General features: G+C 37.9%; 1 protein-coding gene across 1 annotated transcript in view; it reads left to right on the forward strand.

Moving 5' to 3' along the window:
• The window catches only part of TSPAN7 (tetraspanin 7), a 110,713-nt gene extending 91,822 nt beyond the window's left edge, over positions 1-18,891 (forward strand). The window contains exons 6-8 of the mRNA XM_044670166.1: positions 5,459-5,542; positions 17,195-17,270; positions 17,811-18,891. Of these exons, the coding sequence (XP_044526101.1) occupies positions 5,459-5,542; positions 17,195-17,263 (153 nt within the window). The 3' untranslated portion in view covers positions 17,264-17,270; positions 17,811-18,891. The remainder of the gene's footprint in view (positions 1-5,458; positions 5,543-17,194; positions 17,271-17,810) is intronic.
• Positions 18,892-26,030: the final 7,139 nt, after the last annotated feature.

Raw genomic sequence — 26,030 nt, forward strand, 5'->3', positions numbered from 1 at the left:
CCAATGAAACCTACTGCACTATCTTAGCAAAGATACATGTCTGTCAGTCAGCAAGGGGCCAAAGCATGTCTCAGGAAAAATGGTCAAGAGAACAGGTACAGTTCTGTGAGAGGTGCCCTAGATCAGGAAATCAGGGGTTTCTAATTGCCTCTGTTCTATTTTGCAAATAACTAATTACATAAAAATGTGACAGTTCTGAGACATTAGTTAATTTTACTTTTTTTGCTAAAGTTTTTATATTAGCTGTTCTTTTCTGTGCACATTCCCAAGAATTAAATGTAAATTAAATTTGTACAATTTTAGTCAGTTTCAGTTGCCCTTAGGTAAGCTCTGATTTAAAGCAGTTCTGAGACAAATAAATGCTTTTATAAAGTGGAAACAGTTCAGTATACTAGAAAACAGTGGACCTAGCTCAAGAGGCATTTTCACTTTCTGTCTGACCTCAGAAAAGTCATTTAATCTTTATATCATTGTAGTTGTGTATATTGTTTTGCTTACTTAGTATTCATATGTTTTCTCTTGCTTCTCTGAATTCTTCATATTTGCTGTTTCTTTTTAAGCAGTAATATTCAGACACCACAATTAACTGTTCTCCTAGTGGATGAGCATCTCCAGTTCTTCCCTCCCATAAAAAGTACTGTTTTGAATACTTTGGTATGTTTAGGAGTTTTCTTTCTGACTTTGACCTCCTTTTGGTATATGACTAGCAGTGGGATCTCTGAGTCTCATGTTATCAACTTTATTAATTCCAGATTGCTTTCCAGGAGAGCTGGATTAATTCACAGCTTCACAAATAGTCTCCAGTTGACTCTGTCTTAGCATAATTCTCAACTCTGAAAAGTTACTTGAACTCCCTTGTTTTGTAAAATGACAGATCTAAGCTAGGTGATCTCTAAGGGCTTTTTAAGCCCATTTTATATAGCCCTGTGAAAAGCCTATATAATTGTAAAAATATTAGATAAATATTAGGTTTCAAGTTTGCATCAGTATTTGCTTATTTGCTAAGTGGTTGGCAAATGGTACTTATACACTCTTTATTCCAAATATATTTTGTATCTCTGGGAAGGAAGACATCAATGAAGGCCAGGAAAAATAATTTTTTATTCTATGTCTCCTAGACTTTGTTGTTTTAGAAACTATTAGAAAATTCATTTCCTTTCCTCTGTCCCTTCTTTGATCTAACCTCACTCCCCACTCCCACAATAGAAAATCAGCATGAGATTATGCCCATACTTATAAAAGTTAAAAGCCAAATTGCTAACTATAAATTGAGTTAAACTTCACAAAATCCTGTGAATATTTCAATTATTCCCCCTAAAATTTGCATCAAATAACTAGGGATTATAGTTTGTCAATTGCGGTGAAAACACAAGTCATACAGTAGTTGCTAAGTTAATGTGTGTTTCTTTGAATGACAGATTGTGGACATGTAAAATACAACTTGTCAGAAGATATAACTCAGTTGGAATTTTCACACACCCCAGGGAATGTGCAAAATAAGGGGGAAGGCAGTGAAAATGTTAGCCTGGCAAATTGCTAGGAACTAAATTAAGATAAACTAGAAAACTGTGCTTTCCTTTGCTTTAAAATTAGTTGAGTTATTTAAAAATTTGTTCAACACCATGCTTTTCCTGTTTTAACCAGCACAGCCTTTCATCTGACTAATGAATTAATGTAACTGTTAGTTTTTAGAAGATGTAAGATCTATAAAACTAAGTTGATAGCCTTTCAAGAAGAAAGGAAAAATACCAAGTGCTAATACTCTTTCAATTTTTAGATTGAAAAAGTTGATTCAAAAATAAATATTGTAATATTTCTTATTAATTTTGCACTATATAAACCATAGAAGAGTAATTATTTAATAAAATAAATGGAGTAATCTCAAGTGAAATAAAGAATATGGCAGTGTTTTTTAAAATGTGATTAGTACATGATATTAATGCTGAAAGAGTTTTGTGTCAATTGTGTCCCTGCTCCTGCATAATCCCTATCAATTCATGTATTAAATCATTTTTTAAAATTCTCCCAAAGTCACTAAACTATGCATATTTTTGACCCAGCAATACTCCTACTAGATTAATACCCCCAAAGAGATTAAAGGCAAAGGGAAAGGATACTTATGTACAAAAATATTCATGGTAGAACTTTTTGTGATAGCAAAAGACTTTTGGTAATAAGGTGGATGTTGATCAGTCAGGAAATAGCTAATCTGATGATGTTGTATTAATATAATAAAATACTACTTTATTGTAATAAATGACAAAAGATGAATTCAAAGAAACCCAGGAAGACCTTCATATGAACTGATGTGTAGTGAAATGAACAGAACTAGGAGAATAATTCATATAGTGACTATGGCATTTTAAAGAAAACAACTTGAAAAGACTTGAGAACTAATTAATCAATAGTGATTCCTGGGGCCAGACAATGACAATACTTCCCCCCCCCCCTTCAGTGCCTAATATGTGGATTTGTTTTGTGTAATGGGGCTATTTGATCCAAAGGAAGTAGGGGTGTGTGTGTGTGTGTGTGTGTGTGTGTGTGTGTGTGTGTGTGTGTGTGTGTTTGTTTTAATTAAGGGAGAAACTTTTTTTTTAAGAAAAGAAGCAAAAGGTTCAGAAAGGCATCTTGCTAAATTTACATATTGTTTTTTAAGAGGAAAGTTATTCCTCATAAATATTCATGGTTTCATATTCCTCTTTTCATTCACCTTTCCATGAAGCAATGTTCAAATTTACTGTTGTTTATGTATATAATGATAACAAAAAATAAATTTAAAAAATGAAGGCAAAGTAATAAGGTTTTTTTTTTATTTTATTTTGTTTTTGTAAGTTTCCCATGGGCCATTCACAAAATTTGTCTCTTTGACCTCAAACCAGGTTCATGTGAAAAATCTATTAGCTAACTTTAAGATCATTCATTTAGATGTATCAGTCATAAGCAATCAGTTAAAAAATGAATAGTTAACAATTAAATCCTGTAACCCCCCCCCCACAACAATAACAAACAAGCCCCACAATCATTCCCTTTTATCTATATTGTGAAGTTTGAACTCCTATTAACTTAGAAAAACCCAGAACTATTAAATAGTCATAAAATCACTCTTTAATCAAGGGAAAGGGGGATGAGGGCTACCTGGCTTCTTTTGCAGAGCTGCGCCTTGTGCTGAGTCTAAGAGATGAACACTACTTCACTCTAGCTCCCTGATCCCCCTGGGAGTGACACTGCGCTAGATGACAACTCCAAGGAACAAAGGAAATTGGGGAACTTATTTACCATTTGGGGAGATCCAGGGGCTGGGAGAGATGATTTACATATACAGACCGGATAAAATCAAGCTGGGGAAAGGAATCATAGCTAGAGGCTAGGGTGTAAGGGAAGGGGCTGCTTACACAAGGGATACTAAAGGATGGTCCCTGTCCAGGTGTGTCCTCCTGGGTAAGGGTCTCAGATACAATGGGGAAGACTACCCAAGACAAAAAGGGTATTTAGCATTTACCCTAGGGTCCATTATTCAGTCTGCAACTGCTAGTCTGAGATTCCCTTCAGGGTGGATTCTCATGGGAACAGGGAACAAGCACAAGCTTTGGGGTCTCCAACCTACAAGCTATTTCTAAAACTTGGGGTTCATCAGATCTCACTAAGCCACAAGTTTGGGGACTCTAGATTCCATGTCGACACCGTGAATAATTTCTGTATCAAAAGAACATCAGAGGTTAGAAAGGGTTTCCCATACTGCAGTTCAAATGGGCTTAGTCTTAAATCTGCTGGAGGAGCAAGTTTGATTCTAGTAAGGGCTAATTTGGGAGCTTGGATCCAATCAGCTTTTGCTTCCTCACATAGCTTGGTGAGGGATCTTTTTAGGGTCTTGCACCTTTTGCCAGGTGGCAGGTGGGTGAAATCAATCTGCCAATCCTCCCCTGGTGATTCCCCTCTCCTTAGGATGGGCTTAGGGAGAGGAGGGGGTCTGGGAGCTCCAGTGCCACTGGCCTCAGATCAGGTCCCAGGTACAGAGCTAAAACGCGGGGGTGGGGGGGTGGGGGGGGGCGGCAAATTGCTTTCTCTCATCTACAAATCCTAGGAATTTTAAGGTGGAAATTGTGTCCATGAAACAGGCGGCCTCTGATGGGCTAGAAATCAAGAGGTTATCGATGTATTGTAAAATGGAGCTGTTAGTCAGTTTTAGAGCTCTAAAGTCTTTGTTGAGGGCAGCCCCAAAATAGTGCAGGCTGTCTCTGAGGTCCAGTGAAAGGGCACAATGCCTGACTTGTTGGGGTCTGGGGTCTAAGGGGAAAACCCACTCAACCGCTAAAAGGAATCTACACTTTGTAGAGGTATGCAGGGGAAAACATCTTTCAAGTCAATCACAGAAAACCCCTGAGAGTTTCCTGGAATCTAAGTTAGTATATAGGCTAGGGACAATGGGGTGTGCAGAAATTATTGCTCCATTAATATGCCCAAGGTCTTGGACCGTAGGCCAAGTCCCATTGGGTTTTTTCACTGGCAGGAGGGGAGAGTTAAGGGGTAACTGAGTTACCCTCTTCCTGGAATGCCTTGATCCCAAACAATAGAAGCTACTTTCTCCCAGATTTCTGATTAGATAGTGGGAGGTCTTTGCAAAGGAGTGTTTAGGGAACTTTGATTTGAGGTAAGGGAAATTTTAGAATTTAGCTTCTCCATTATGTCTCTTCCTAATAAAGGACATATTGAAGAAGGGATGGCCAGAAATGTATATTGTGATAACCTGTCCTCATGGGCACAGGCTAGGGTGTCCCTACATCTAGGTTTACCTTGAGTAACTTCCCTAAGTTTGCTGTAATGCACTCGCCTCCTAATACCTCTCTCCATGGCTTGAAAAATGCAGTCTAATATGTGGTTTCTTTGGGTGGCTCTCATTTCCATAATTCCATCCAGGGTCTTGTACAGGGACAGCAGTAGCACCCGGGACCCCTGCCCATGTGCCACTGAGGGCTTTCTCATCTCCTACTGCTATGGCCAAGTCCCAGATTCGCTTCTTTTCATCTGGGGTGCAACAAGTAGCAAGAATGATGTGCACGTCTGACCAAGACAAAAGGAATGACTTAAGATGCACTCGGAGCACATAAACTAGCAAATATGGCACAAAGTATTCAAATAATACTTTGATGGATCTGTGAGTTTGTTAAAATGAATACTGCCTTAAGTGATAGAATTAGTATTTTAAGAGAAATAGATTTATTAATTGTCAAATATGGTTTTAAAATATTATTCGTTTTCATTCAGTTTGATGGTCTGCTCAGATAATTATTTTCTTAAAACAAAAAAAAAACCTTTACTGTTTCAAATGGTAAACACTGACTAGAACCTTGTTCATATAATAATCTTGGGAGAAATCATGTGAAAATTGCTCAGGAATTAAACCAGATCCAGGATCCCATAAGCCATATGTCATAAAATGTTATCTCTGTTTTTGCCGCAGGGTTGTTATGATCTGGTGACCAGTTTTATGGAAACGAATATGGGAATCATAGCTGGAGTGGCTTTTGGAATTGCATTCTCCCAGGTATGGTACATGCTCATTTGTTCCATGGTTTAGCTACTTGTTCATTGAGTGATGGTTACTCTGCTTTTTTTTTTTTCTTCATTTGTTATCCAGCTTTCTTGCCACTCTTCTTTACATTAGGAAAGGCTTATGTAATGGGGATAGAGCTTAATGTTTATTAGTCCTCAGGTCATCTGTTTATTGATTTTCCTTTATCTATTTAAATGAAGTTTTTCCATCCAGGGAATATCAGTTACAGTTCAACTAATGACTAGCTCTAGCATGACAATTTGCCTCTCCATTAGGTCAAATAGAGGTTAACCCAACAAAGCACTGGCTTAATTGGAACATAAACAACTGAAAACATCAAATAACTGATCCATATTTAGAAAAGACTTTTTCTTTCTTTTGCTATTTGACCTCCCCTCCACCCCCACCCCAGCTTTGTTACTATGCATTTGTGGCAGGTCTCTGTCATTAATGGGGCCAATTGGTAGTTGCTATTTTCTTTTTTTCCCCATTATTATCTGAAATATTAGGTAAATTTTCCTCTGTACCCATGTTCTAAAAAAGCCCAACTTTCATTTAGGTATTCCTGTAAATTAGTTTGGACTTCAGGCCCCAGGAATTGAAGAAGATTAAAACAACTCTGAAAATGTAAAACATATTCAAGAATTTTTATAAAAGTTGAAAAATCTCACCTCTAGCTCTAGAATTTTCCTTGGGCTGCTAATGTTTCCTGTCAAGACACATATGGGAAAGGCTGAAAAAATATTTGTAATTTGGTAAATGTCTTGATGGATTTCCAATTAAAGTAAAAATCTAAACTCATCCAAACCCAAACAATTAAAAATTAGTTCTCCCTTAATATATCTCTAAAAAAATTTGGAGAATTATAATTTTCACATGTGTAACTTCGGATGTTTTAGTGTGGCAATCAGCCTAAATCATGTTTATGAACATAGAAAGTTTAGGCAAATGAGCTGCACCCCTCCTCTCCAGTAATGTTTCTTAGAACTATGGGCATTCATCTCAAAAACTAACGGGGACTCAATTATTGCAGATGTGTTCTTGCTGCAGTTTTAGAATTCTTTATTTTATAATTATAGTTGGGTTTTCCAAGCATCTTAACATACATTAAGCATTAGTATGAAATCACAGAGAAACCAGAAGTGATCAGAAACAAAAGTGAATTAAATTCTCCTAGCATTTCTGTTGTGTTATCTCCTAAGTATTATAGTTGGGTAACAAGCAGGGGTCTCCTGATTCTAGCCCTTTCTGCTCTTTCATAGGGTTGTTATAAGTTGTAGTGGTATTACAGTACAGAACTTCAGTAACATCTTGGCTGCTAGGATGGCACAATCTTCTTAAGTGGATCCTGAATACTATGGGTGATGCCAGTACGTAGTGCTTACTGAATGGTCCTTGAAATGCAGCCCTCTCTGGATTATTTAAAAATGAGCTAATGTTTAGCATACTTGTGGTGCCAAGCCGTATTATTCAGAAAGGGCAGATTTGTATTTGTAGTTAGTACCAAGGAGGTCTCTATCTCTAGAAAAAAAATGCTTATTTTGTTTAATTTGACCTGATGAATGACCAAAGAAGCAGTATAGCTTGGTGGCTAGACAGACCCAGTGTTAGGGGAAGACTTATAGTCAAGTCCTACCTCTGACATACATTGGTTGTATGAATGGAATTTTAGTTTCCCCATCTGAAAAGTGAGAATAATAATAGCACCTACTTCATAGATTACTTATGAGAATCAAATAAATTAATATCTGCATATAAAAATATATCATATAATATAAACATATATTAATACAATATATGCATAGAGTTATATACATGTATCATAATTATATTATTGTATTATTCTTGTTCATTTTTTTAATTATTCTTATTGTTAGGAAATTCTTCCTTATATGAAACTGAAATCTTTTTCCCTCTATTCTCCCCATTTTTCTTATTTCTGCCTTCTAGGACCACATGAAAACATCCCACTTCCTTATGCCAAACTACAAGACATTGAACCCAATAATTGTCTCATCCTTTCTCTCTCCAACAAACTTTCTCTTCCCCAAGCTAAATGTCTCTAGTTCCTTCATTCATTGTTCCCTTTACCTAACCATTGTGCTATTAATATATGTCAGCCTGACTGTCCTTCCTAAAATGTAATGCCTGGGTGGGTGGGGGGGGGGAGGGGCAAGGCAGCTGGGTAGCTCAGTGGATAGAGAGCCAGGCCTAGAGATGGGAGGTCCTAGGTTCAAATCTGGCCTCAGACACTTCCCAACTGAGTGACCCTGGGCAAGTCATTTAACCCCCATTGCCTAGCCCTTACCACTCTTCTGCCTTAGAGCCAATACACAGTATTGACTCCAAGACAGAAGTTAAGGGACAAATATGTAAATAAATAAATGAATGAAATGTAATGCCCAGAACCTAGCACTCCAGATATGTTCTAATCAGGCAGTCAAGTGGGACTGTCACCTCCCTTATTTTGGGCATTGTACTTCCATTAATGTAACCCGAGGTCTTTTGGAGCTGCCATGTTATATGTACTAAGTCACTGAATATCTGTTTACCGGTACCTATCCTCTTCCCTTCCAGACCTATATAAGCAATATAAATGCTTAAAATTCATCTGGCATTTATCTTTCTATTTTTTAAACATTTATTAATATTTATTTTTTAGAAAAGTTAACATGGTTACATAATTCATGCTCTTTCCCCTTCACCCCCCCGAACTCCACCTCCACCTCTACCTCCACCCGCCCCATGGCTGATGTGTATTTCCACTGGTTTTAACATGTGTCATTGATCAAGACCTATTTCCAAAATGTTGATCATTGCACTGGTGTGGTAGTTTCGAGTCTACATCCCCAATCATGTCCGCCTCATCCCATGTGTTCAAACAGTTGTTTTTCTTCTGTGTTTCCACTCCTGCAGTCCTTCCTCTGAATGTGGGTAGCATCTTTTCCATAAATCCCTCAGAGCTGTCCTGTGTCATTGCATTGCTGCTAGTACAGACGTCCATTACATTCGATTTTACCACAGTGTATCAGTCTCTGTGTACAATGTTCTTCTGGCTCTGTTCCTTTCGCTCTGCATCAATTCCTGGAGGTCTCTCCAGTTCACATGGAATTCCTCCAGTTTATTATTCCTTTTAGCACAATAGTATTCCATCACCCGCATATACCACAATTTGTTCAGCCATTCCCCAATTGAAGGGCATTCCCTTGTTTTCCAGTTTTTTGCCACCACAAAAAGCGCAGCTATAAATATTTTCGTACAAGTCTGTTTATCTATGATCTCTTTGGGGTACAAACCCAGCAATGGTATGGCTGGATCAAAGGACAGGCATTCTTTTATAGCCCTTGGAGCATAGTTCCAAATTGCCAGCCAGAATGGTTGGATCAGTTCACAACTCCACCAGCAATGCATTAATGTCTCAGTTTTGCCACATCCCCTCCAGCATTCATTACTCTCCCCTTCTTTCATTTTAGCCAATCTGCTAGGTGTGAGGTGATACCTCAGAATTGTTTTGATTTGCATTTCTCTAATTATTAGAGATTTAGAGCACTTTCTCGTGTGCTTATTGATACTTTTGATTTCTTTATCTGAAAATTGCCTATTCATGTCTCTTGCCCATTTATCAATTGGGGAATGGCTTGATTTTTTTATACAATTGATTTAACTCCTTGTATATTTGAGTAATTAGACCCCTGTCAGAGTTTTTTGTTATAAAGATTTTTTTCCCAATTTGTTGTTTCCCTTCTGATTTTGGCTACATTGTTTTTGTTTGTACAAAAGCTGTTTCTTTCAGGAGGCACTGATCAGGAAAGGAATTTAGACTACCCCATGTCTTTATTCTGGATATTTCCCCTTAGTACCAAGCAAAGAGAAAAAAGAGAAAGTTGATATACAGTCCTAAACTTTTAGCCAGTAATTCAGAAAAGTTTCTGTCATAGCTAAGTCAGCAGAACTCACATGCCAGGGGTAAATAAAAGACAGGAGCTATCTGTAAACCTTAAAGTATTTTATATATATATATATGTATATATATATTTATTCATTCTTTCATCTATCTATCTATCTATCTATCTATCTATCTATCTATCTATCTGAAGTAGTCCTCAGAACAACCCTGTGAAGTAGGTGTACAGGAGTTCCAATCTATGTTTTATAAATGAGGACACAGGTTCAGAGAAGTTATGATAAAACATTTGAGGTATACAGAAGCCATCAAGTAGCCTTCACACTGACAATGAAATACCTTAATAAACTTGGACAAGGAGAGAGAAGGGTGATCTTGTAAATGATTTTACCTTCCCCCTCCTTCAGAGAATTCTGATGTGAGGACTACAGAAACAGTGGTGCAGATTGCCCAGTTGGGCCAAGATGGATCACTCAAATGGGACTGATTTAAAATAAACATGCTAAGTATGTGGCCAAACTAAAATGTACCATTACCTGGAATTGTGAGCTTTGTTCACATATGTTAAAGTAGCTTAGCCCCAAAGCCCCAGTAGGAGCTAACAAATGTTCATTTAAAACCTTGGCTTTATAAACCAGCAGGACAAAATGAAGAACTTTAAGGTTTACAAAATATTTTCCTCTGTGTAATTAGAATTTGCTCCCCTAGACACTCTCTTCCAGCATCCCATTTACGTATCTGTGATAGGTAACTAACCTAGGGTAGATAGAAGTTTTGTGTAGCTCCGTCCTCACTCTCTGCTCCTGGGAAGGCAGCTGTCGCCATTGGGTGAGTGCCAGGCAGGAGAATTTTACTCACATGGCTTTACTCAGGTTTTTACTTTTGTTCTTGTATTTCTTCTACTTCAAGTGATTACTAAAATCTTATAAAATATAATAATACTCGGAGTTATTGGATATTAATTTAAAATTTACACCTCACAAGTCTGTGAGGCAGACTATGTATACCCCCATTTTATAGATAAGGAAACTAAGTCTCAGAGAAGCCAAATGACTTGCCCAGCATCACACAGCTAGAATTTCACATCAAAGGTCTCCTATTTCTAGCTCTTCCTACTCAACCTCAGGACCTCCTCACCAGATCTTACTTGGCCATGGGGTTACAAAATCCCATACAGGAATGAGGGGCCATGAAGGAAAGGAGAAGGTAGCCGTCCTCTTCCCTCCCCACTGATCTCTTTTCTTCTCACATTGTTTTGTTGCTGCCTGCCCTGCCTATTCTAGGAAAATAGCATCATTCCCAAGTGGTAAATAACAAGAAAAACCGAATACAGATGCTGTCTTTTGGAAGTGTAGATGTGATGCTGCAGGCAAACATTTTGTTCACACTCAGCCTTGGAACCCTCAATTCTACTTTTGGACATTGGAGCATCCCGGAGCACTTAGCAATGATGTGACAGCTCTTGTTACTAAATTACATCCTCTTCTCTTTCCTGAAGAAAGGCACCTATTTCTCTCTTCAACTTTAGTATCTTGTAGTATTGAGTTTTTGCAGCTTTTGTTTCATAGGGCTTCTCCTTCCTAAATAGTAGTCCCACATAGTTGCAACTTTAATTTGGAGGAAGTCAAGCCATAGATCAACCCAGTCCCTACCACCAAGCCTTCTGAAGGACCTTGTACATTGGGATGTCACAGTTATGATATGTAGCTCCTATTATTTTTGTAATACTTTAAGGTTTATAAAATGCCCATATCCCTATGTTGTAGATAATGACTGACTTTTGTAAAACATTTTAAGGCTTGTAAAGTATGTAAATTTGTTTGAGCCTCCCAGCAACCTTGTAAGGTGAATAAGATAGGTAGTATTATCCCCATTTTACAGGTGAAGAAACTGATTCTCCTAGTTTGTCTAGGGCCGGCCGCACTGCTGTTAAGTATCAAAGTTAGAATTTGGACCCAGGTCCTGTGACACCAGACCTAGGCTTTTTTCTACTATACGAGACTATCTTAATATAGGAAAAATGTCAGATGTCCTGGGTCCATAATGACAGAGTCCTATATCTAGTTTTTTAGTTCTCTGATTTCCTCCTTGGTTATATGATCTGGCCTAGGGTTTCCTTCAGGATGGTGGGGCCTTTAACAGCTTCACGACATAACCTGATTGCCCCACCCGACCTACCTAAGTGCAGAGTCCATTTGCTGGCATTCAGACCTGGCCAGACAACCAGGCCCAGGGTCAGTTTCTTCTGGGTGTTTAAAGGAAGTGAACTGCTGGGTTGAGAGGAATGGAAGGTGGGAATGTTATTCCTTTGAAGATATAAATTCCCCCTTCTCAGCTTCCTTCCCACGGAGCTCCCAGGGCCAGGTGACCTTGTCAGAATTCATAGGCCACTTTTGCATCCCCCTCTGAGGGCAGCAATTCACCTCCACACTCCAGGGATGACTCATCCCTCCTAAGCAGTGTGTATAATCAGAGGAAGTTGTAGATTCACTTAGTGCCTTTTTGGTGTTCTTTCACTATTTCTTGCTAATATCAGTCTGAAATGTTTTGAATTACTTCCTGTTGTCCTTGGCTGAGACCAGGAGATTGCCCAAGCAACATTTATTAAATTTTAATTTGGATTAAATTGTTATGAGTTTTCTTAAAGATCCAAAAGAAGTTCTCACTTTGAGTCATTAATATAAAATATTCCCAACTTCAAAATAGTTTCAAAGAATGTGACCTAATGCTTGTCACTTGCCTCATTTGCTCAAATTTAATCCCGCAGCTTTACTTGCTGCTTCTTTATGCTCTGAAATGTGGGATTAGATTAGTCCCTGTGGCATGGGACTTGGGGTTTCCCTTTCTGGACACCCCAAACTCCAGAAGATTTCAGGTTAAACAGAGAACAGAAAAATTCCTTTCCTTCCTTGTTATTCTTGTCATGCTGAGGAAAAGGGGACTTTGGACCTTAGAGACTCATGATAAGAAAAGACCCCTGAGAGAAATATTCCCCTTAAATTCTCCCCTATGTCCATTTCAAGATGGACACAGATATATATCTTCTAGTTATGCCCTGATACCATTGGGTTTTGATCTAAGACATTTACTTTTCTCCTAAACTATGCCCAGCCAAACCCTATGTCTTCAGGACACAAACACCACTCTAGCCCCAGTCAAGTGAACCCCACTTCTGGCTAAATTCATAGTATCACTGTCCTTTCTCCAAGTCATATAGCGCCTGTTTTCAATAAAGCATTAAAAAAAAACAGAATCCATCCCCCAAGGAGGCAGTGACCAGTCTTAAGTCTGTATCCCGACCTTTCAACATTACTCACTAAATTAATAAATTTCTCCTTTTATTTTAAGCTAAGTTTTGGAGTCTTGCATTCTTGCAAAGAATGCCTGTCCTAGTCCCAAAGGGTTCACCTCAAATCCCCTCATAACACCTGGAGAATAGAAGCATTCACCAGGAGGAAATTAGAAGCTTTCTTGCCATCTGAGGGTCTTTACTGGTTGGGTTTCTGCCATGACCCTTCTCCCTCTGGTCTATAACCTTCACTCCTGCCTACCTTCTTAACCCTCCCTATGTTGATTTGTTATCAGCAATTTTCATTGCTCCTGTGCTGAAATCCACAGCATGATTGCTCCTGGGTAGTGCTAAACAATGTTGTAGCTGGTGCTAGAGGTGAATCTAGAGCTTGTTCCCTAAGGAATAGGATCAACATGCTTCCTTTGATGTGAAAAAGCTCTTTCCTCTTCCATTTCCTACTTTAAAAATAAATCTTAAAGATGCATAGTTCCCCAGAGGAATTATTGATGAGAAGAAAGGAGAAAATGTGGACAAGGCATATAGTATTAAAATATATAATATTATTTTGTTGGTAATTCAGTTGTGACTAATTACAAAGACCTTTTCAACCAAATATAAATGATGACATGAATCTCCCTAACTAAATTGTTCAGGTCAGGGGCCCCCCAAAATCTAGATGGTCAAGGGCCTTTGGTTTTACAGCAGAGAACAGGCTCCTTCTTGTCTTCTGTATTTCCTCATATTCAAGTAGAGCTATTGTTTAATCTTGCAGTCTTGGTAATAATGCATCAACGGGAACTTTAGAGAAAAAGATTATAGTATTTTGGTAGATTAAGCTATACGGTTCTAAATAAAAAAGAGCAATGATATACAGCTAGTCACAGGGGTTCATCTCCCAGTTTGTAAAATAGAAATGCATTCTATGTGTGCCAATTAATCTGGTATTTGTTTAATCTGAATAAAGATGGATGGAATTTGCTGTACTCAGGTTAATAAAGTCTGGCAGTCATGCATTGTTCATTGACCCAAGCTAAATGAAAAGACAGATGCAGCCTTCCTTTGTGTGTGAAACATGATTTTACTTTTATGAAGAAAAAATATTTGATTTTAATTTTTTATAATAAAAATACCTTGAACAGCAACATCTCCTCCTTTAATCTTAGTTTGATAAGTAAGGAACATTGGGAACTCAATTATTTCTCAAGTAGAGAGAAGAAATACTGATTTGATAGAAATCAGATGTCTCCACTTGTAGGAATAATAATTATTATTCACATTTGTGTGAATGAGCTGTTAGAACTTATTCCTTACAGTATTGTGAGGTAAGCAGTGAGAAAAATCTCCATTTTATAAGAGGAGGAAATTGAATTTCAGAGGTTAATAATTGACTTGTTCATCATTACGGCTAATAAGTGATAACAATAAGTTTGGGAGCTGGGATTTGAATCTAGATCTCCTAACTACTAAGTCCAGGCTTCTTTTTGCTATGTCATTCTTCTAATACAAAAAAGATTAGCTAGAGATAAAATGCCCCTGTAAGGCCATCAAAATAGTGAATCTCAACTTTTGTTGTCTAAAATAAAATCCAGTGTTAAAGCAAGCACACATATTTTCATGTGATTTGAACAAGCTTCAATTTAGTACAGTTTTTGGAAAAACAAAATTCTTTTTACTGAAGGATATAAAATAATAAGGTTGTTTTCTTCCAGGCAGATGAGAATGTTCCAAAAATGAGCAGAAATGAATTTCAAATGAATAGCATTTTTCTACCTATTTTGTAGTTATTGTTTCAACAATAAAGTTACTAGGTCCAACACTTAAGAGCTAGATGTCTCCCACTTTTCTAAAAAAAAGAAGTGGAATTGTGTTTCCCTGAAGGCCATGGATTTGTGTACAAAGAATATTTAATAATGTTCTAAAGCATTTTCTTGATCTCTTGTCTCTAAATTGCAGCTAAAGACTTGTGGTAGAATATTTTTCATGCTAAATGTCTGAAAACTACAAAATGTGAAGTTAAAGATTATATTATGAGTATGCAAACACATGAGATGACAGAGAGAAAAGGAAGCAAATATGTCAGAAGATATATCTGAGGAAGAAAAGATTGGGTACTTTTAAGAAAAACAATTTTAAAAAAAAATCTCTAAACCTTTTGTCAAAAATTAAGTAGCTTTTATAACCTCTTAAAATTCAGTGGCAAGAGACAATCTAGAGCATAACAGGGAGGTGATATCTTGTAAAACAAACATATTTTTGAAGTTGCATGTCTTGCAGTAGTGATTCCAAGAGCAGAAATCATTAAGATGGACATGGGTTTTTGGAGAATAAGTTTGTAATCCAAGTCTCTTTAAAGCCAGCTCTCTTCAGCAGGGGTGATCAGTGTCATCCTTGCATGACAGGTGGGAAGGAGTTGATAAGAGCAGGAGAGAAGAGAGAGAAATCTGGTCTTGTGGATCTCTTCAGGGGCTTCTATCTTCCAGTTCTGAGAGAGAAGATGGATGATGCCACCCTCTCTTTGTGTCACTATAAGAAAAAAATGACTTAATAGGAAGTCAGTATGAGAGGAACCTAGTGGTCTTTATCAGGCCAGCCTTCTTTTCCCGTAGTCTTTCTGGAATTTCTTTCTAGACTTTCCTACCATAGCCAGAAGCTAGAAGTCCCCCCCCCCCATAAGCCAACTAGAGACCAGATCTCTATACTCTTTGTATAGAGATCTGCTTTCATTAATCTCCTTTACCTGTCATACAGAAATGGGACATTGAGAATCACACACCAATAGGGCTCTGGTCATAAGTGTAGATAAATGTGTAAGACAGAAAAGGAGATTCTTTGGTTGAATTATATTCTTGTTAAGGGGGTGGGGAGGTAGGACTGGTTATTGGGCAGGATATAAGGAATTAAGAGGCTAAGGCAAGATATATGAAAGTTAAGAAGAAAAGGGTGTGAGTGTAAAACATTCAAAGGGGTAGACTTTTATATATTGCTTTTTCATTACTTTAAAATCCTCTTCTTTTCCTATATTTTCCCATAAAAATTCTCTTTCCGATTCCTGTTTTGATTATTCAGGCCATTAACTCCTCTGTTCTTTAGAATGACTGGCTTTGCTCTTCTACCCTATCATCACCACACCACTGCCTTTGCCATATTTTTTTTTAGTCGGTAGCAATTAACTCTGTTATTGGCATTCTTTTTCTCACTTTGTTTATGCACAATGACCCTATACTTATTTGGGGCTGCTGCAGAGAGGTAAAGGTTTGGATCCAATGACCTTGGAGGGCCTTTTTGATTCTGTAAATGCTTTTAATATGACCACTCAAGAATAAATGTGCTAATCATAAGTAAAAGAAGTGTAAGATTCAGATCCTTTGAAACATTTGGAAACATAATATCTCTTTCCCATTCTTCTCCCTCTCACCGCTCCCCACCCTCCCATACCCCTCAGGTTGAATTTGTGTTAACCTACAGCAACCAAACTGGACTGGTATTATTAAGCCTGTCATCAAGGCCAGAGGTGACAGGCTTCCTCTGCGTAGTGCCACCCCTCCAGAAGAGAAAAATATAATTGGAAAATGTTTAACAAAATAAATAAAAATAGAATGCAACATAAATAATGTTAATTTGTGTTTTTCTAAGTTGATATGCAATCTCAAATCTCCTTTTCTGTTAAAGTTTAATTCTACTGATCAAGGTCATCTCGATTACATGATGCATGTTCATTACTAAGACCAATGAGTGGCAGGAGGATGAATATGTGAAATACTGTACAACATTTTCAGTGGATAGCTGCCCAGTTTTATAGTGTATCATGAGTGGCAGCTGAAGCCAAGAACTGTCATTAAACATAAAATGAAATAACAAATATGGTTAAATTGTTTAAATAGTAGGTTTTTGCTTGGTGGAAAAAATGGAATAGGCTTTGAGGAAGAAACATAACATTGTGGTGCCACTATAAGGATTTTGCTTTTCCAGATATCACAAACCAAAATTTGCCCAGGAATTCTTGGTGTCACCAGTTTTTTATCTGATTCATCTGTGCCATAGCATGAAAAAAGGACCTATTCTTTCCACTGAAATAATATTAGCCTATGACAAGTTTTATTTTATTCTATTAAAATTTTTAATTTATTAACATGTCAATATTTTTATGAGTCAGGATCATACCTGAGTATTTTTAAATTTTCTTTTGAGAACTGAGCTAGAAATCAAATCCTAAATTTCTGATGCTCTGATTTTGTCTACATTTAGCAGCATCAGTAACTCTGAAATCAAAGTATTTTATATAACTTCCCCCTATTGTACCTGATTCCATCTTTTTGAAAAACAAGCCAGAGAAGGGTGTATCCAAAGTTAAGTGCCAATGGTCACCATTGGCCAGAATCTGTTAAAGGACATGGAAGAAACATATTTGAGGATCTTGATTTTTTTGCATTTTTCTTCCCTTCAATAGCTGATTGGTATGCTGTTGGCCTGCTGTCTGTCCCGGTTTATCACTGCCAATCAATATGAGATGGTGTAATGAGAAGGCAAGTTTTATTTACATTTATTTTTATTTATATTTGTGGGTAAAGAGAATCATCTACACATATGTATATACCATATAACCTCAACCATATTGACCTCAAGGTTCAGTTAAGAGATAGACGATATATTGCAAAAGTTTGTTAGCTGGAGGAACTTTAATAGGGAGCAGCCTTTTGAGATTTCATCACAATTTTGATGCCATTAAGATAGCATTGGTAGGGAAGACTATCATGTATACTTTTAAAAATGTTTTCTTTACTCTCTCCATGTTATTTAGTCAACCATAAGTCTTAAATGGCTACTTTTTTCAGGCCTTAACTTGATGAATAGATCCAGCTGTTATTAAGTACTTTCTATGTGGCTGGCATTGTGCTAAGTGCTAGGAATATACAAATACACAGAAACATGAGGCCAAGGTGGGGGATGAGAGACAGACAGACAGACAGACAGACAGACAGACAGACAGACACTGAGAGAGACCGAGCCACAATTCTGCATTATTAACAGTCTGAATGAACTCATTAGTTGATTTTCTTCCTTAGTCTTTCAGGGATGCTGGGGAAAGAAGAACCTGTTTCCAAATTGGAAGCTGCAACAGTCTAGGAAGAGTTTCAAGGAATATTAGAGCACACTATGCTACACTACACCACACACACACACACACACACACACACACACTCATGTGTACATACATACATGTACACTTGCACGCCAATAAACACAAAGTCTCAGCTCCACTTGTCAAATCGTCCCATGCCTAGAGTTCCATTCTGTAAAGTACTACTGTGCCACAGAGAGTAGCCCAAATCATTCTGCATCTAGTACTGTACAACACTCCATCTTCAAAGGCTCTGCATATGATGGCACTATTGGTATGCCCTTGGCCATACTGTAGTTGCATTTTAAGTTAAAGGTAATCCATTAACAGCGTTGATCAGACTCTGCATGTAGTGGCTGGAGGGCATCTTTAGCCTTTCACCAAGGTTAATAAATGTTGCACATGTTCATCTAAACAAGTATATGAAATATATCTCTTCCTTTGGTTTAATCTTTGGTTTTTGTTTTATTTACTGCTTTACTAAGGACTTTTCCTCCCCCTCCTCAAACTATCCTTATCCTAGAAAGAAATACCAGTAATTGACCATGAAGATACTCAGAGGGAAATTTTTGAAAATGTCATGCTTGAAGGAAATTGTTTTTCTTGATTTTTAGATGATATCTTTGATTATTACTCTGTTGTATGCCTAGTATGTATATAGACTGTTTAGTGAATTTTTGCCTCTAACTTTGAACCTGTGTAGTACTGTTATAAATCTGTGTTATTGCTCACTATGAAGGCAATAATGTCACCTCTTTTTTTCCTAAAGATAATATAAAATAATACTGATTGTGCTGTACTTTGACTTTTTTCTTTCTATAATTATATTTCTTTCATGCATTGATGTTACAGTCATCAAGAATATCATAAAATTGATTAAAATGAGTATAAGGGGAGGAGCAAAAAATTCAAAACCTTTAAGAAATAGAAAATTTTAAATAATGCCTCTGTCTAGCATGCCAAGAATGCATTGATATTGTGAGCATTTGTGATACATGTGTTAATAAATGGAGCCATTATGGATATATTTGTGTTTTGTTTTGTTTTACTTTTATTTACTTTTGTTACTTCTGTAAAAAGAATGGGGCACCAAAGATGTTAAAATATAACCTAAATGGTTTGTGGGTACACACACTGGGTTAAAGGAGAGACAAGACCAACCAGGATAGGGAGACCAGAGTTCACTACTAAGCTGGTAACTGTCAAGAATGATTTTTGGCCAACTGTCACCCAGCTCACCACCAGGCCAGAGTCTATGGAACCAGCAGGCAAGGCAAAAGTTTTAACAGTTTTAATTATGATTAACTAATAATAAAAGAGGGATAGGGGATTCTACACTTAAAACCCTAAAGGGCAAATCACAGGGGCAAGGGGAAGACTTGTCTACTCTAATTCTAATTGACCTAGGCCAGGCAGGGCTCAAAGGAGCACTTCTGGAGTCACTGGGAAGGCTGCTTCAAACCTGGTTCCAGCCAGGTTTGACCAGCACAGTTAAAGGGCCTGAGGGTGGCTTTGAGGGTTCTCACGGTAATCCAAAGATGATCACAGGATGCCAAAAGCCAGGGTGGTCCAAGGTATCCAAGTAGAGAGAGTGTGCTTGAGATGCTGTCCACCAGATCCCAAACCCCTCCTCCACTTGGTGCAGCTCTGCAGGTCTTGTCCACTTGCTGAAAGCCTCCACCTCTCAGGATCCCAGGGAATCGGGATACAGGTCTGAGATCTCCCAGGGCTAGCAACAGTTTGTGCCAACCACTAATGGAGTCTCTCTCAGAGCACAAGCCCTACTTCCTGCTCCTTCATTCCATCTTGGAATTCTCTAGCCCTTCCTGCTAGGTCCATATAAACTATATGTAACTAATACTAAATAATCTTCCTCACTACACTTCCTGACTTTCCTCTCCAACTTACACACACACCTCTCTCAAAAGACAAAGCCTAACTATGGAAGGTTTGATTTGTCATTAAGCATTTTGAAAACTTTGAAGACATTTGTTTAAGTGGATGTTTTTGCATGAAGAAATAGAGCTGCCAAAATGGTTTTAAATCACCACCTCAAAATCCTGTGAAGTGAATGTGAAAAATTTTGGTAGAATGAATTGCAGATTTTTCTTCCCTCTTTCTCATCATGTGGATAAAATTTTAATGCAGTCTATGGACAAAGATATATTATTCAGCTTTTCTAACACCCAGATTTGTACAATTATGCTAAAGTTTGAATTTCTTACACTTGATTAAAGAAGCATTTTAGTTTAAAGGGACAATGAGTTTCAGTGATAGTAAATGTGTAGAACTCATTGGGGCTCAGATCCTACATAAATGAAAAAGAGATGGTCAATAAAATCCTCAGAGCCTAAGGAAAGATGAAATTGTTATTTTTGAGCAATCTATAATTAGTAAATAAAGAGGTGGTTTTCTAAACAAACCTAGGAATTTATTAACTATATCTCTCCATGAGAACTTACAGAATTTAGTGACTTTCCATAAATATTCTCATTAGTTACAGAGAAGGAAACCAAGGCTTACTATATGGGTTTATAGTGTACTTGTCCAAGGTCACAAAGGTATTAAATAAATTTTTAAAAGTAAAAAGCATAGCCAAATCATAAATCTTTGTCTTGTGACTCCTAAGCCCACTTTTTGCACTGTAATACTATATAAAATAATTAGAAAGTATAACCATCCTCAGCTATAAATTATGTACCCATTAGGGAGCCAATATTTTTAAAGCGCTGTTTTTTTGAAACACCTGTATTTAATAACTGTCCCAATTAAAAAAAAACTTTAAACCCTAATATCTTTATATATATATATATATATATATCCTTCTATATTAATTTTTTTGTTATAAGGCTAGGCAAGGGGGTTAAGTGACTTGCCCAGGGTCACACAGCCAGAAAGTGTCTGAGGCCAGATCTGAACCTAGGACCTCTGGTCTCTGAGTCTTGGCTCTCAATCCACTGAGCCATCCAGCTGCCCCCCCCCATTTTTTTTAAAAGATACAGAATAAAATTCTGTATTTTATACAGAATAAGAGAATTTTATAGCACTTCAGGTTTTGCAAAATGCTTTTATATGTTATCTAATCTTACACTGAGAAAGGTTAGGTTCCCTATTTTGTAAAGGAAGCAGAGATAATTGAGTAATTTGTACAGGTTCACACTGCTAGTAAGTATCTGAGGTAGAATTTGAACTCAGGTCTATCATACTATCCTATCAGAAACTTTTACATGTTATATAAAATGCCTTCCTATGATACTCTTCCAACTAACACACTTATGGTTTCAGTCCCCTAAGAGTGGCAGCTAATTCAAGTTCTAGGGATAATCTTGTGGGTATAGCTACAACCAGGGGTATGCTAGTTAAATGTTTAACAACCAACTCTCTAAATATTCATATTTGTGGCATAAGTTTATGTTTAATATGCATTATTAACATTTTCTCCATCATTTTCTTACTTTTAGGCAAATCAACATTTTTATATACATTTTCTTACTTAATTTGATTTAGACAAATAAAAAAACCACAAATGAAATTCCAATTTGTAGTGTTTATAGAATTTCCTAGGCTCAAAAGTAGACACAAGAACCAGTTCCAGCACACCTTTTTCTATAGATCAGGAGCCCCCGTCTCCCCCCAAAGTGTACTTCCCATGAACCATAACACCCATCAGCAACAGTTCTGACAATTCACTTTCAGTAAAGATATTTACTAAAGATATTGAGCTAGTAAGAACAGTTGCACAATGGTCCTTCCACAGATCCAGAGCGCACCATCCCCTACACAGTGTCTGGTGAAGAAGGAGCTCTGTGTGAGTGGAACAAGCACCTAAGCGAGGCAGCTTGGCTCCCTAGGCTCTATTCCTTGTGATGTTCTGGCCTCCCCAGGGGTGGCCCTCTCTACTATAAAAATAATAGGTAATGAATTGATTATGAATATAAACTGATTAGATAATCTGCTTGCTGTGCTTACAAAGTATCTTCAGTTTATATAAGTAAAGTAAAACTCATAAGTGAACTCTTAAGGGCCAGGCACAAAGATGCTAAAGAGACTCTTGTTATACAGAAATAAACTATTTATTGAGAATATAAGGATATAAAAGGATTTCTAACTCTAAGGGATTCTAACTCCACTCAAAACTCCCTGGTTCCTCAAGGAACCGTTTCTCCTGTTTCCACAGGCTACACTGATCCTTCCTGATCTGACTAACCCAAATTTTCCCCATTCTACAAATGCTATTATCCTTATACAAAGTATATAATTCTTAACTTTGTCTCCAAGTTAGAAAAATAACAAAGGCCAGCTGGCAGGGCCTCAGCAAGAATCAAGTTAGGACTCAGCCTTAGCACACTCAGAGTTGTAATAATAAAGGAGCCAGTCGGGGAATGTTTGATAGTGGGAAGATAGAGAAAGTCTGTATGTGAATCTCCCTTTCAGCTCTCCCCTAGGGCCGAATATAAGGGTGGAGTGTCACCCCAAAACTGGGTGACCTGGATGGTCGTGCCATCCCAAAGGAGTGGGGGTGAGGCTACCCTATAAGACGAGGTATGTGGTACCCCAATCTGATTCTGAATGAGGATGGGGTTCACACAAACCTCCCCCCAATCAGTTAATTTCACAGCAGGTGGTCTGGCTTCAAAATGGAGGCAGCCAGACAAAGCTATGGTTCCCCTCTCCCTTGTTGTCTCTCAGGCACTCTGAAATGCTGTCTGACTGATGAATGTCTTTTATGATATGCAATTCAGGGATTGGAGAAAGGGGTGAAGGGCAGAAGGATTTTGGGGTGCCCTCTTCTCTATTTCTATGGGGTCTGTCATTTAGGAGGAAAACTTTGGGGTTCCCACTCCTAAGCTTCTTCCCCCGCCCCTTCTCCTTCTGTTTATATTTCTAGTTTTCTGTTTCTATCCTTTTCTATAATTGTAAGTTTTGACTGAAAGGGGTCTCTCAGCAAGGTTGGGTAATGGGATAAGGAGCCTAAGAAATCGCTCCCAAAATGGAGTCCAAAAACTTAGATAACTCTGTGGAATGGTTTTGATCAGGGAATCTGTGTTTCAATTTCCAAAGAAGGCCTCAGGACTGGATCCGAGCTGGGATGTCCTCCTCTCTCCTTTCAGTCCTTCGCCCAAAGACCTCTCCTCTCCCTCCTTCTCTAGAGAATCTCCCAGAATCTTCTTGTTCTGAACTGCCCCCAACTGTCAGCAACTGTCAGCAACTGCCTTCTCTGGCTTCTCTGTTCCCATCCCCCTTACCAAATCCCATCCTTACAGAGTTCAAATCAAAAACCAGGTCTTTCTTTGATCTTCTTAGAGATAAAACGATTTATGGAACAGCAATAGACAGTCACTAGTGTTTCCCAGGTTGGAAAAGGAAATCACTTAGCTCCTTCAGCTTTTTCCCTCCTTTCCCTCTACCTCAGACAGTGAGGAGAGAGAAAAATTATGTAACCTGCTCCCAGCACAGATAGTATGACTGCCACTCCCTCAGAGCAACAGCCACTCCTTCAGAGCAGCAGCCACACCAAGAGAGAGTAACTGCCCCAGAAAAACCATGACACCTCCCCCACACACTATCAACATTTAAAACTGACACAATCTCAGATCTGTTAGAAACTCCAATTCTTTCTCAAGCCAGCTTCTCTCCTTATCTCTAAACTAATGTAACAAGACTTAATTTCTAATATCATCCTTATACTACTCCCCACCTGATTTCAGTCTCTCCTCCAGATCCAGTTAACACTTCTTCAGAGCTCTGTGGGGAGGGGGAAGCAAAACAGATCCCCTCCTTCCTTTCTCCACCCATTTCAAAGGGCCCTTCCACAAGTAGCCTGCAGTTTGCAATCTCCCATTCTCAAATTGTCCCATTGGCTCTTTCCTATTTGGTGGGTAGGGTTGAGGGTAAAGAAGAGAGAAAAGCTCTTCTTTCCTCACCAAGGGTCTGACTTTAGTTTTAAATACCTTTAAGTTTGGGCTTCATTATTTAAAGCCCTTGGGGACTTCGCTGGTTTGTTTTCTCAGGTTTTTGTTTTTGTTTTTTGAGGAAGTTACACCAGAGATTTTTGTTGCTGGTTTTTGAAGGGGTTATACTAGAGTTGGAGTCAGCTAGGCGACAAGGTGTATAGATTTCCTGGTCTCATCTTCCTGAGTTCAAATCAGGCCTCAAAACACTTACTGGCAAGTCACTTAATCTTGTTTGCTTCAGTTCCTGCTCTGTAAAATAAACTGAAGAAGGAATGGCAAATGGCTCCAGTAGCTGTATTAAGAAGATTCCAGATGGGGTCATGAAGACTATAAGATTATAATTAAAAATTCACATTTGATCGATATACTCATTTCTGAAAAGAAATCAGCTGCGGCAGATAAACATGAATTGCTCAGTCTAGCCAGCAGTGATCATCTGGGAGAGAGCCTACAATGACTGATAGACAGAAGGGATGAAATGAAACAGGATATAGTTAAATATAATACTCACATGAGAAACACTAGTAAATGGCAGCAACAGAAGCATCTGTACTGCTAGTGTATTAACAGCGCCAGAGTCAAGGAGAACCATGTCTTCCTGAAGAAGACTTGCCATTTGAAGTGAGACTGTGGAAGACTATCTACCAGGAGCAAAAGCTTATAATTTACTTAGAAGGCAACATTTATTAGTAGAAGAATGGCATAAGAATCATGTATTAGGATGATAACTTTATTATATGAAGGGTGGATTAAAGAGGGATGCTGGAGAGAGAAAGACAAGTCCCATTTGACTCAATGAGACCTTTGCACTCAATAAACGGATTTACTAGTAGATGCATCTCTGTACCCACTCTAAGACTGTCACCTCATAATTACATTATGAGCCTTCCTTCACCATATTCACAAAAGGGAGGGGAGGAACCCCTTTCCTTATATCTAGATACTGTGGATTTTAAAATTAATATTTAATAACTAAATATTATATTTTATAAAGTTTTATTAATAATAAACTCATCACAAAAACTAACTAAAAGGGTACTAACTAGCCTGCTCCCAAGAGCAAAAGAGCAAGAGGGAGGAGTTATAGCCAACTATAAAACAATAACGCGACCACGCAAACGTGGAGGCACAGGAGAGATTAAAGGGAATTTAGGGAAATACTAAGGACTTTTGGGGGATGCAGTACAAGGTTCAAAAATCTCTATATAAAACAATATACAAATATGCAACTATAGATACAGATAGATTTTCTATAGGAAAATCCTGAAAAATGTTCTTGTAACATTCAATTATTCCTACACTAAGAAATCCTTTTCATTGAATTGGGGATCATAACATTGAATACTTTTTGCAATTACTATTTAGATCAGAGAGCCACAATTTAATGTACATGGTATAAAATACCTTATTCTTAAAGAAAATCTTATGTAATATTACACAAATTGGAATACTTTTTGCAATTACTATTTAGATCAGAGAGCCACAATTTAATGTACATGGTATAAAATGCTTTATTCTTCAAGAAAATCTTATGTAATATTATACAAATTGGAGGACAGCCATTGAGAAAAGTAATGGCATAGATAATTCAAATAGCTTTGAGCCTGGAGATAATCCCTAATCTATCACTGTTTTAGATAGAACTCTCCTAACAGAGCCCTTACATGAAACAGTGATATCGGTATGTGTGCTAGGGTAGGTAGGCCATCAAGGCTGGCTGGCGACATGCTAGAGAAGAACACTAGAGAAAATTGGAATATTGGGGACCAAAAAGTCCAGTATCTTTTGGGGTAGATAGGAAGTGACGAGGGTGCCAACCTTAAATGACTTGTAGGAAATATTATTCTGCTCATAATCTCTCCTTCAAGAGCACCTCTATTCCCATACTTTTAACTCAAAATGTCTAAAGTAGAATTCTTATCCACTCCTTCCCTAAACTTCCCCTTCCTCTATATTTCTGTAAATGGAGTTGAATCAGTGCCAGACAGAGCCAAGTCTAGTAACCTTCCCCTTAACTGCTCTCTTAAGTATTGAGCTGCGATATTCACAACCACTGGCTGGTCTCACCCTTTGTGTCTAGCATTTTTTTATTCTCTCGAACCCTGCTCTAACAGAGTTGGAAATGTTTAAATAGCAAGGAACACAGGCTCCTGCCTGCTCCGAGCATCAGCTAAAATCTCACCTACTGGAAGCTTTTCCTGTGCTCCCTT

This window comes from Gracilinanus agilis, chromosome 3 (genome assembly GCF_016433145.1).
Source record: "Gracilinanus agilis isolate LMUSP501 chromosome 3, AgileGrace, whole genome shotgun sequence".
In the NCBI taxonomy this organism is placed as follows: Eukaryota; Metazoa; Chordata; class Mammalia; order Didelphimorphia; family Didelphidae; genus Gracilinanus; species Gracilinanus agilis.